The 13,098-nt window shown below is 38.7% G+C and overlaps 2 protein-coding genes across 3 annotated transcripts in view; both read right to left on the bottom strand.

Annotated features, from left to right (window-relative positions):
* PLPP1 (phospholipid phosphatase 1) overlaps positions 1-13,098 on the bottom strand; it is a 110,052-nt gene that overhangs the window by 92,729 nt on the left and 4,225 nt on the right. The window lies entirely within an intron of this gene.
* LOC100987409 (E3 ubiquitin-protein ligase RNF138-like) overlaps positions 1-13,098 on the bottom strand; it is a 42,483-nt gene that overhangs the window by 26,553 nt on the left and 2,832 nt on the right. Inside the window, 1 exon segment of the mRNA XM_063604467.1 lies at positions 1-13,098. This exon segment is cut by the window's left edge and continues 26,553 nt beyond it. Coding sequence (XP_063460537.1) covers positions 12,408-13,098 — 691 coding nt within the window. The 3' untranslated portion in view covers positions 1-12,407.

Below are 13,098 nucleotides of genomic sequence, written 5' to 3'. Positions count from 1 at the left end.
CCTTCCAAAGCATGTCCTCATGATTAATCCTCTTTCCTCTCAAAAAAGCCTCATTCTCTTCAGAAGTGCTCCTGAAAGGCAAAAACAGAGCTACCAGCAATATTTACTTTTTTCTTTTTTGTTGTTGAGACATTGTTTCACTCTAGTTGCCCAGCCTGGAGTGCAGTGGCGCAATCTCGGCTCACCGCAACCTCTGCCTCCCAGTACAAGTCATTCTCCTGCCTCAGCCTCCTGAGCAGCTGGGATTACAGGCATGAGCCACCACACCCAGCTAATTTTGTAGTTTTAGTAGAGATAGGGTTTCACCATGTTGGTCAGACTACTGATCTCGTGATCCGCCTGCCTCGGCCTCCCAGAGTGCTGGGATTACAGTCATGGGCCACCGCACCCAGCCCTAAGACTGCATTATAAACAAGATCCCAGGTGATTCCTATGCACATTAACTCTAGAGAAGCACTCATCTAGAAATTTCCCAAATCTCCCTAATGAGAAGAATCAGCTGAGATGCTTGTTAAGTATGTAGATTATCCAGCTATTTCTTAGAAATTCTGATTCATTAAATCAGGTAATTTGAAAAATTACTCTGGGTTAGTCTCATACAGCAGGTCCTTGAAAAAACCTCATTTCATTATAATGTTGATAAGAAAAAAAAAATTGACACCCAGCTGGGGCCTCAGCCTCCCAAAGTGCTGGGGTTACAGGCATGAGAGACTGCGCCCGGCCTTTTTTCATTTTTTAATTTTCCTTTTCCTACTCTCATCTTTGCCTCCTCTTTTACCAGAAGAAACATATGTAACCAAAGCCAGGCAGGAGGCCTACACTACTTTGTGTCAGGGATCATTTTCCTATATTACTACTTTCTAAATACTTCAGTCTTCAACTTTTTCCTATTTTATGCTGACAGTAACACTCACCGCTTTCTTAGCCAGGCTAAGTTTATAATTGATCTCCCACAAGTCCACTGCAGTTGCTCAAAATAGCCCCTTATATACCATGTGCTCCTTGTCTTACTACCTGAATCCATTGGTGTCAACTGCTGCAAGATGACTCTCCTTAATAACTGAGGTTCATTTACCACTATGATCCTGAGAGATAAACAAGGAATACATCATTCTCATTATAATTTACAATCAGTAAATGAAGCAGCCATGGGATCTTGTCCATGAGATCACAGAGAATAACAGAGGCAAGACCGGAATCTGACTTCCAAACCAACTGTTTTTACTACTAGATTACACTTTGAAGTCTTTAAATAAAGGGTTCAAACTAATTGCCACTCACTAAAAAATCATTTACAATGTCAAATCCTGAGGAAAGGGGGGAAATCCATAAAAAAACTTCAGAGGGTAATTACTGGTTTTCAGATTTGGTTAATAATTATATTCAATGGCAACACTGAGAACTGCATTCATACTGTGGGACATAAAGTAAATTTTAATATAGATATCCACACTAGCCATAAAGTTGAACATTATCCATAACCTGCCCAACAAGTTTTGATAACATCACAATTTAAGAAACCTTTTCTCCAAGTGGCTACTGGGCTAGGCAGAGACAATAGTTGAAAAGGAGCACATTTAAAACTCCTTTCTCTTATCCATGCCCTTTGAAAAATAGTAAAATACAACAAATGTCACTTGCCTCTGCTACACTGCATAACTATGCTAGTGATACTTTCTAGATCAAATAGAGATATTCTCTTAAAAGTGTGTTTTTTAAAAATTTTAAGAAAAAAGTGGCCAGGCATGGTGGCTCACACCTGTAATCCCAGCACTTCGGGAGGCCAAGGTGGGTGGATCACCTGAGGTCAGGAGTTCAAGACCACCCTGGCCCACATGGTGAAACCCCATCCCTACTAAAAATCCAAACAATTAGCTGGGCATGGTGGTGAGCACCTGTAATCCCAGCTACTCAGGAGGCCGAGGCAAGAGAATCACTTGAACCAGGGAGCTGGCGGTTGCAGTGAGCCAAGATCGCACCATTGCACTCCAGCCTGGACAAGAGCAAAATTCTGTCTCAAAAAAAAAAAAGAAAAAGAAAAAAGTATAAAAGTATGAATTTTAATTACATTTAGTCATCTATTTAACAAGTTACCTTTCTGAAGACAGTTACCTAAAATTAGGACAACCCCAGAATACTATAAATGACTGTAATCATTACATACATCTATTTCTTAAACTCTACAGAAAAAATAAAGAATAAATTATTCATCAAAAGAAGTTATGATGAGAAGTGGCAATGTTTAACTCATTCAACCTGTACTTTAAGTTAGCTCTTGACAAGTTTATATTCAAGAAATAAAATCTTCATGTTTTAGGAGCTGAGGACTAAGAGAAGTTATTACTATCCAAACCATGCCATTCTCACCTCACACACATCTTTATTTATTCATATTTCTAGTTTGCTCTTCTCTCTCCAACCAAGAACTTCATTTAGGTACCTTGCCTATGAGCTGTGGGAATACTGTTCACCTAGAAGTACAATCAAAAGATCTGAGGTATCTGATTCCAGAAAGAAATAGGTTAGAAGTAATCAAAACATTTCCCATCATGATCTGGGCACCAGGAACTGAAATACAAACCAGGTTCTGACTTCAATGGTGTTTAAACTGCAGCTAGGACAAATTAAACAAACAAATAAAAAGTCACCAACACATGAAATCACATTTAAATAGCAGACTGTGTCAGTGGTACCAAATTGGCTTATTAGCTTAATAATGATAATAACAAAAACAGCAAAAATATTTGAGTGCCTACTGCAGGCCAGGACTATGTTAACCACTTCACATACATTGTCTCATGCATTATCTCATCTAATTTCACAGCACTATGAGAAAGGCACTATTAGCATCATCTCTTTCCTCATTAGATGACGAACTCAAAGAGTTGAGGTGACCTGCCCAAAGTAACACAATAGTAATAGATGGAGCTAGACTTTAAACCCTGGAAGAATGGTTGACTCAAGTTTATTGCCCAGTCATTCATATAACAAGTATTTGAATGGCGATACACTTCCTAAGTACCAATATTAGAGTGTTTTCACCTATTAATGTGGATAGACTCATATCCTTCTGAACTATCTACAGGAATTATTTCAGAATTCAGCAGTAGCCAAAAGTAATGTGCCCAAAAGTTTACATTATCTCTGCTGTACAGCAACTGCAATGGTTTCAGGGGAAATTGTTCTGAAATAAAGACAGACTTCTGGCCCAGTACAATGGCTCACACCTGTAATCCCAGCACTTCAGGAAGCTGACGCAGTAGGATCACTCGAGTCCAGGAGTTCCAGACCAACCTGGGCAACAGAGTGAGACCTCATCTCTACCAAAAAATCAAAAATTAGCCAGAGCTGGGGGCGGTGGCTCATGCCTGTAATCTCAGCATTCTGGGAGGCTGAGGTGGGCAAATCACTTGAGGTCAGGAGTTCGAGACCAGTCTGGCCAACATGGTGAAACTCTGTCTCTACTAAAAATACAAAAATTAGCCAGGCGTGGTGGCGCACACCTGTAATCCCAGCTACTCGGGGGGCTAAGGCAGGAAGATCGCTGGAATCCAGGTGGCAGACTTGCAGTGAGCCGAGATTGCGCCACTGCACACCAGCCTGGGTGACAGAGCAAGACTCTGTCTCAAAAAAAAAAAAAAAAAAAAAATTAGCCAGGCATGGTGGTGCACACCTGCAGTCCTTGCCACTCGTGGAGGCTGAGGTGGGAAAATTACTTGAGTCTGGGAGGTCAAGGCTGCAGTGAGCTGTGATCATGCTACTGCACTCAGCCTGGGCAACAGAGTGAGACTCTGTCTCAAAAAAAAAAAAACAAAAAACAAAAAACTTGATTAAAATACCTGCCTATCTCACCTTCCAAAGCTCTGTGTACCTTTTGAGGATGGAGACCTTGTCTCACTCATTCTTAGTAATCTCAGTGCTAACAGGCACTCGATAACATTATACAGTTTTATCATTTTTCCCATGAGTCTGTCTTCTACCATAAGTAATAAGCTAGTAAAAATCCATGGGTTATATTTTTCCCTTGATCGAAAAATGCATACCTATTTTTGGTATCTCCAGTGGTAGGTAGGGCATAAAATGAGGCTAATACTATGTACCTCAGAGTTTTGTGATGATCACATGAGTTCATGTGAAACATTTACCAAACGCATATACTAGGCATTCAATAGATAATAGCTTTCTTCTCTACTCATTTACCTCTCCAGCACCAAGCAGCAAACCCATCTCTCCTACTGCTGACGCAAATGAACCAAAAGGCAAGGCAGAATCTGCCTTGACAAGCTGCCAATTAACTGAAGGGCTCATCCGCTACACGTTTCCTATATGTCATTTTCCTGGACACCCCACCCTGAAAAAGACTCAGGAAACATTTCCAAGCAGTGACAACTGAGGACTAAATCACGAGGTTCTAACTATATCTGCTAGAATGCATTACCAAAGGTCACTCTGAACTCCATACACGATTCATCTAAAACACAGGGAGAGACAAAGATCTTCCTTTCCTGTGAAAACCTGAAAGGAATGCCTATAACAACGCTATTTGAAGAAAAAGTCTGTGAGCATGTTACTGAATAGGGGAAATTAGTTACATCTTCCAGTATGATATAGCCTCATTGCTAATGCTTAATAGTTATTGGGAGTCTGAGATATGAAATATTAAAGTGCCTCTTCTTTTTGTTTGCTTTTACAGATACAGAGTCTCGCTCTGTCGCCCAGGCTGGAAGTGCAGTGGCACAATCACAGCTCACTGCAACCTGCAACTTCTGACCTCAAGCAATCCTCCTGCCTCGGCCTCCCAATGTGCTGGGATTACAGGTGTAAGCCACTCCTCCCAACTTTAAAGTGCCTCTTTTAGACAGCAGATATACTCAAAATGGTAAGCAGAAACTGACTCTGAAACTACATCATAACTAGTTAAACATAAAACTAAAATAGTTACAAAATATTTAAGCCATCTAAAATAATCATTTTGTTTTGTTTTGTTTTGTTTTTGAGACGGAGTCTCACTCTGTCGTCCAGGCTGGAGTGGCGCAATCTCGGCTCACTGCAAGCTCCACCTCCTGGGTTCACGCCATTCTCCTGCCTCAGCCTCCCGAGTAGCTGGGACTACAGGCGCCCGCCACCACGCCCAGCTAATTTTTTGTATTTTTAGTACAGACGGGGTTTCAGCGTGTTAACCAGGATGGTCTCGATCTCCTGACCTCGTGATCCACCCACCTTGGCCTCCCAAAGTGCTGGGATTATAGGCATGACCCACCACACCAAGCCCAATAATCATTGTTTTTATAGACAATGAATTCCCACATTCTTGCCTTTCTCACCCTCTCCATTTTTTTTTTACTTTTAATTTTTGTGGGTACATAGTAAATATACATATATATGGGGCACATGGGATATCTTGATAGAGGCATATAATTTATAATCATTACATCAGGGTAAATGGGGTATCTGTCACCTCAACCATTTATTCTTTGTGTTACGAACAATCCAATTATACTGTTTTAGTTATTTTTAAATGTACAATTAAATTATTATTGACTATAATCACTCTGCTGTACTATCAAATACTAGATCTTATTCATTCTACCTATTTTTTGTACTCATCAACCATCCCCACTTCACCCTCTCCATTTATTACAACCTTTCCCAAATACACACTAGTTAATCTGCATTCAAAAGTTATAATCCTCAAAAATGCACTTCCCAATTCCTGACTATACCATTGTTAGCCAGGTTGCCTTGGGTGAGTTTCCCAACTTCCCCAGGCCTCACTTCCGTCATCTACAGAAAGCAGATGACCAAGCTCCTAAGAGAGTTGTTGAGAGACTGCACTGGCTGTACCAAGCCTAGAGAGCACTAAATAAATGTCAATTATTATTTTTATCCATTCTGGCATTTAGAAATAAAAGTTACAAAATTCACTATTAAAAATACCATTGATACATACCATATTCCAGCCACACTGGCCTCTTTTCTGTGACAAAATGCCCTTTTCTTCTTTTGCCCTCAACACCTGCTCCTCCCTATGCTTGGAATTTTCCCCCAGCTCCCCCACGGCCAACTCATTTTGTTCCTTAAATCTCAAGTCCAATACCTCTCAATTCAAATATTCCCCCTTTAGAGAGCCTTCATTGAGACTGCTATCCCCAAAAGTCTAACTTTCTTATAATCTTGCTTTAATTCTGTCATAGCCTTTACAAACATCTGTAATTGTCTTACATACACTGGTATGGAGATCTGATTTTTTTGCACTGGTATTTGCAGCTCCTAGCATTGTATTACAGCAAATAATGTGTGCTTAATAAATAAATAAAAAATGATGCAATGTCAAATACTTTAAAATAACATTGTGCTCACACAACTTTAAAAACAATTTGCATTTAACATATGTCACAATGTTTGAAAAAGAGTTTAGACGCAGCAGTGTCCAATCTTTTGGCTTCCCTGGAGTACACTCGAAGAAGAATTGTCTTGGGGCACACATAAAACACACTAACACTAACAATAGCCAATGAGCTTAAAAAAAAATTGCAAAAAAATCTTACAATGTTTTAAGAAAGTTTACAAATTTGTGTTGGACCGTATTCAAAGCCATCCTGGGCTGCATGCAGCCTGTGGGCCATGGATCGGACAAGCTTGGTTTAGGGAGAGAGGATATAAAGAAGTATTACACAACGGTTTTTCCTTGCTGCCTGTTTAATCGCCAAGAGCAATTCAAATAACAGAATTTATACAAATGAGGATGTATAATTAAGGTCATTCAAAAGTTTTGGGAATATTGGGCCAGGTGCAGTGGCTCATGCCTGTAATCCCAGCACTTTGGGAGCCAAGACGGGTGAATCACCTGAGGTCAGGAGCTTCAGACTAGCCTGGCCAACATGGTGAAACCCCATCTCTACTAAAAATACAAAAATTAGCCCAACGTGGTGGTGGGCACCTGTAATCCCAGCTACTCAGGAGGTTGAGGCAGGAGAATCGCTTGTACCTAGGAGGCAGAGGTTGCAGTGAGCCAAGATCATGCCGTTGCACTCCAGCCTGGGCGACAAGAGTGAAACTACGTCCCCCCGCAAAAAAAAGTTTTAGGAATATTAACTCTACTTTTTTATAAGTGGAGTAATCATTCCCAAGACCTCAGCAATAAAAAGGTGACTAGAGTGTAGCTAACTCCACTTTCTGGAGTAAGCTGAAATTCAGGACTTATCACTGTATAAAATAACAGTTTTTCCATTTGTTTAATTACACTCCACCACAGACCTACACAGATCAATTTTCACCATGGCTGGAATTACCACTACTTAGAAATCACGTATGTGGCTTTCACACATGACTAATAAAACACTAAGTTTCAAAAGCATTCCATGAGTACTCATGAGAAACATTTTAAAGTTTGTGTTTTTGTCCCTAATACAAAACTAGTTGATGTTATTTCTACTAATATAATTATTATGTTACAGGTAGTAGGATTATAGAGAATTATTTTACTTGACAAACATACATCATGCATATTAAGTGCAAGGCACTTTACATATTGATTCATTTAAGTCTCATTTAAGATAACCATAGGTACTTTCATTATATAGCTAAAGAATACAGGCACAAAGAGAAAACTTTCCCAAGGTCACAGAGTTCAATGGAGGAGCTAAAATTTGAATCCACAGTCCATCACTAGACTATGCTGCCTAACATTTTAAAGAAAAACATAGACTAGTTTTTCATAGCTTATAAGGAACAAGTCTTTCCCAATTTTATAATTTTTGTTTGTTTAAAAAAATAGAAATGGGGTCTCACGATGTTGCCCAGGCTGGTCTTGAACTCTGGGGCTCAAGAGATCCTCCCACCTCAGTCCCCCAAAGTGCTGGGATTACAGGCATGAGCCACCATGCCTGGCCCCCAATTTTTGACTAGTTTCAGTTGAGTAAAAAGGCAACCTACCTAAACCATTTGCACATTAAACCTAAACATCAAGAAGACTGAAGGGCAGATGAGCAGAAGGAAGGGAAGTACAGTGGGGAGGAAGGAATGACAATGAAAAAGAAGGTAAAAGGAGAAAGAAGGATAGAAAGATGAGAATGCTACCTGTAACCACTATTCATAATCTCTGGATGGCAAATGCTTTTTTTTTTTGAAAAGAAGAGACAAGACAGTATCTCTATAATCCCTAATTAGCTGATTGTACAGACTGTATGTTTCCATTTCAAATGTTGAATTAAGGCACCTAAATTAGGAGGAAGTAGACAACATTCCAAATTTCTTTCCATAAAAACTGAAATTACATGTTAATCAGTTCACTCAAAATCTGGGAGTTTAGTGACTTTTGCTGCCAACTTTTTTTTTTTTTTAAATAGGCAAACATTGACAATTTTAACCTTAAATTTCTTAACCAAAAGAATCAGAATAATTCCCCAAACTGAGTAACACATTGGAAAGTTTGGTAGAGCTCAGCCAAAAATGACTAAATGAGAAAGAGATTAACAAAGATCCATAGCACATTCTTGAGTTTCCAAAGGATGTAATTCAAAGAGAATATAAAGGAAGAATTTACATTTCATAAAATCTATAAGGGGAAAGTTTTCTGAACATTTCTATATTTTATTCCAAGTAAGGTAAATTTAAGCTAAAACTCAGCTGAATAAAACCAACTAGAGCCAAATAGCAGCAATTTCTTCCAAGCCTCTGCTTTTGTTCCTAACTACCCATTTAAAGAAAGAAAAAGCCTTGCAATAGGATTCTAGACTGACCCAAGAATATGCCAGTTTGACAAATTTTTGTTCGTTTTTTGAGATTCCTTCCCTCTCTGTGACTAGAATAGAGAAAAACAACAACAACAACAACAACAAACAGAAAAACAAGAAAACTTTCATCAGAAGCAAAATAAGTTTCCTAATAGAAGTTAAATAGAAGAGGCTGGGCACGGTGGCTCACGCCTGTAATCCCAGCACTTTGGGAGGCTGAGGTGGGTGGATCACGAGGTCAGGAGATCGAGACCATCCTAGCTAACACGGTGAAACCCCGTCTCTACTAAAAATACAAAAAATTAGCTGGGCATGGTGGCACACGTCTGTAGTCCCAGCTACTTGGGAGGCTGAGGCAGGAGAATGGCGTGAACCCAGGAGGCAGAGCTTGCAGTGAGCCAAGATCGGGCCACTGTACTCCAGCCTGGGCGACAGAGCCAGATTCCATCTCAAAAAAAAAAAAAAAAAAAAGTTAAATAGAAGAAACAGCAAGTGGTCAGGATAGGCACCGTGTCCTATTTGTTTACTTATTTTTATCTTCAGTGCCTAACACACTGCCCAGCACCTATGATACAGTTAACAAATGTGTACTGAACATGAGTGAATGAACAAATAAATGTTACGAGAAAAGGGAAGGCACAAAATGCTGGAAACTATTTAGCAAGTGAGAATCTTCCCAAAATACTTGTTTTTTCCCCCTTTGAGGAAGGGACCCAGATTGAGGCTTAACAAAGGGACCGCTCCTTAGGAGTATCCTTAAGGGGTAAAATGATGTCAGCATTATGGTAATAAGAAATGGCATCAGTATTTGAGATAATTACTGGGCTAAAACAAGCAACAGGGACCCCACAACCATCTAGCATTGGTTGCAAATGTTTTTGCAGCCAGATTTTACTCTATACCCATTGACTTTGATTTGGCATAATGATGATACCACATTTGGAGCATGCTGAGGGAACCATAACCCCCTCCCTCCCAAGAAAGCCAAGATGGCAGCCCATGGGCTCCTGTTTGCATTTGCCATTAAGGACACTGTAATTGGTGTTTAATGCAGAAACGAAAGCTACCTCAAATCTGTTTTAGACATAGATGGGTATTATCAGTAGGGTCCTGCCAAGAAAAGCAGCACACTCAAATGAAGTATTCAAGAAAACTTAATGAAGGAACCATTTCAAAAGATAGAGGCAGGGTTTAGGGAAAACAGCAACAGATGGTGGTATAACTCCAGGTTAGCAACGTCAGGAAGCCATTATCATCTCCAGGTCTAAAGGGGCTAGGGAAGGGTTATTAGAACCCAGAAAGATGTGTAACTATAGATGGCTGGCAGAGAGGGCCATTATTGAATACAAGTTGTGAACTACTCACAGAACAGCTTTGGCAACACCAAATCCAGCAAGAGGGAACTAGCTTTTAGGGAGATCCTTTCTGATGTCCCTCCCACTGGGCAAAGCTAATCTGAAACCAAAAAGGAAGGGCTCAGTTGATGTAGCCCATGTAATTCATTTCCCAGAAGCACAGAGCAGAGTGGAGAAAAGATCTGGAAGGGCAAATGGAACACACACAGCACAGAAGGATATTCTAAATGATTGTCAAACAGCAAAACACAGGTATAAGGAATCAAAGTTTTGTCAGTTCCATCTAAATCTTCTAGATATTGTGGGACTGCCCGCAAATAAGTCATAAACATTGGTACTTACTTGGGTTCCTACTGCCCTATATCAAGTTGGAAAAGAAAAAAAAAAGCAGCAGCACCTACGAGTAATTCCAGGTAACTTCTGACCTTTCTGCATCTCTAAGAGTAAACAGACAAGTCATTTATCTACAATGGAGCAGATCTAAGACAAGGCCCTCGTCTTTGCTCAAAGGGAACATATTCCAAACCTCCATTATTGTACTTATCATGATGTATTATAACCACTTGTTTATTTCTTCATCATCAGACTCTGAGCCCTTTAGGGCAGGAATTATCTTATTCATCTTTGTATCCCTAGAACCTAACATGGTACTGGCCACGAAGCTAGCCTTCAATCAATATGCATTGAATAAATTAATGGACTCAGTGTCCATTAATCGACAGCCTAATGCCATAGTGGCTAAAATCTGAAATGACCCTTAGCAATTAAACACTAATAAGTTGTATTCAGGATATGGTTTAATACACTGGGCTAAAACATCGCGCCTTTTCCAAAATTAACATTTTTATTAAACCAAGTTAAAAAAATGTTCAGTGTAGAACAAAACCAAAATATACCTTTTTATACAATATATGTATATATTAGCAGAAAACTACTGAGATTCTCTTTTATGTTCTTTTAGTTATTTTAAAGAAAGCATAAACAATGTACATTAGTATGGAATGTCAGTGAATCCACTCTTAGTCCTTTATTCTGTGATTTGGGCCTTCTACAAAATATGATTCTCACTAATGAATACTAAGAACATACCCAATTTTGACTAAAAAGTAGTGAAACAGTGGTTGGTAGAATCTTTCTCACTATATCACGGTCACACATTATATCTGAGAATAAGAAATGAGCACCATACAAACAGGTAATTGTGTGTGTGTGTAAACTCAATTTCTAAGGTGTAATAGCAGCCAACTAGATCACTTAGCACTGTGACTATCACTTTTTAAAAATCTGGTTATATACAAAATTTTAACAAATCAGATAAACACTTCAACCCCCTATTGCTTGTCCATTTAAAAAATCCTTATAGAAACTCTTATATATAACCTGACAAACTGCATACACACATACCTGTATATATACACACAAAAGTATATATATATATACATATACATCTTTAGCTTTGAATAAATTTCTAAACTGAGATGAAGCCAAACCTCTCATTTATATCTTCTAGAATACAGTATCACCATCTGAAAGTTTCTAATAAGAGTTTCAACTCAGTTAATCAGAAATACTGGCTACTGAAAATTCTGAGGCCAAAGAGCTGCTATTCAGCTTAGTATATTCTAGGCTTACAAATCAGTCAAAGACTGAAATTACCAAATGCCCATGAAAGAAATAAATTTTTCTCTTTGTATTTCCTTCTAATAACAAAAAGAAAATATATTTACAACAAGCTTTCACTTTTTAAAGAATTAAAATTATTACTAGTCTCAAATAGTAAATGTTATATAAATACAATTTTCTTATAGTTGAATTTTTCAGCTAGAATCTGCATTTAAAAATTTTCCTTTGGATTTTTCCATTTAGCACTTCAAGTTTCTATTCTGCAACTCTAATAACTGGCTCAGATTTGTTAGATTATATCAATCACATCGTTCAAAATTTGCTACTGTGTGTTAAATGTGTACAATAATAAAGTAAATGGGAGGAATGTACCAAATTTCAAAAGCAACATAATGAAAAATTCAAGAATATTTAATATTACAAAAAGATAAAGTACAACAGGGATTCTCTTTCACCATTACATTAGTGAAACATCTTTTTTACGCTTTTAAAGCTAATGTCATAACTTTCATTTTTTAACTTACCAAGAGGATGAAGTTTTTAGAAGCCCTACCTTTATTTTCAATCAAAAATTAAAATGACTGAATTACTTTTATTAATATACACATCAAGTTACTGAAAACGGTGACTTCATGTAGTTTCCCCCTTAAAGATGGCACTTGCAGGTACAAAGATGCAGAGATGTCTACAGCCTTCAGATGTTAACTTGAAAAGATTCTTCAACAGCAGTTTGACATTGGGTTTCTTCATCTAGCTGAAGATTCACAAATTCTCCATAATCAAACTGATGTCTCTGATTTAGATGACTAACGAAATTTCTGGTAATCTGGCTAGGATCTCCCCAAGGAAGAGACACACAAATAGGACATGTCACAGGAACTATCTGAAATAGGTGATTACTGTTAGAGTGATCCAGTAAACGCTCTCTGGTAAAATTTGATTCTTGACACAGGGGACACTTAAAAGTAGGATGACCAGAAGAACTTGTATTCTCTTGGTAAGTTTCTGTGTTATCAGATGTGGATGTTTCACTCCTATTGCTGTTCCCTACTGAATCTTGAGAGATCTGAAAGTTTGGAATGATAGAAGAAACATCATATTCATCCTGATACTTCTTACAAGATTTGTAATGATGTCTCATGCGATAGAACTTAATCTGTTTTGCACAGCATCTACAGCTACCAGAAAACTTCCTCATTATATTTTCAAGGTCTAAGGCCCGTTCAGGGCATGCTCTCTCTCTTCTAGTCACATTTCCATGACACAGGGGACAATGTGCTCCGCTTTCCCTCATTGCAGTCAGGAAACATTTTCTACAGAAAACGTGCTGACAGGCCGCGGTCCGCACGGGCGTTTTGAGCACCTCCTGACAGACGGGGCAGTAG

Source organism: Pan paniscus, chromosome 4 (genome assembly GCF_029289425.2).
Source record: "Pan paniscus chromosome 4, NHGRI_mPanPan1-v2.0_pri, whole genome shotgun sequence".
NCBI lineage: Eukaryota > Metazoa > Chordata > Mammalia > Primates > Hominidae > Pan > Pan paniscus.
Note: the sequence above shows the minus strand (reverse complement) of the source record. Positions and strands in the feature narration are given on the sequence as shown.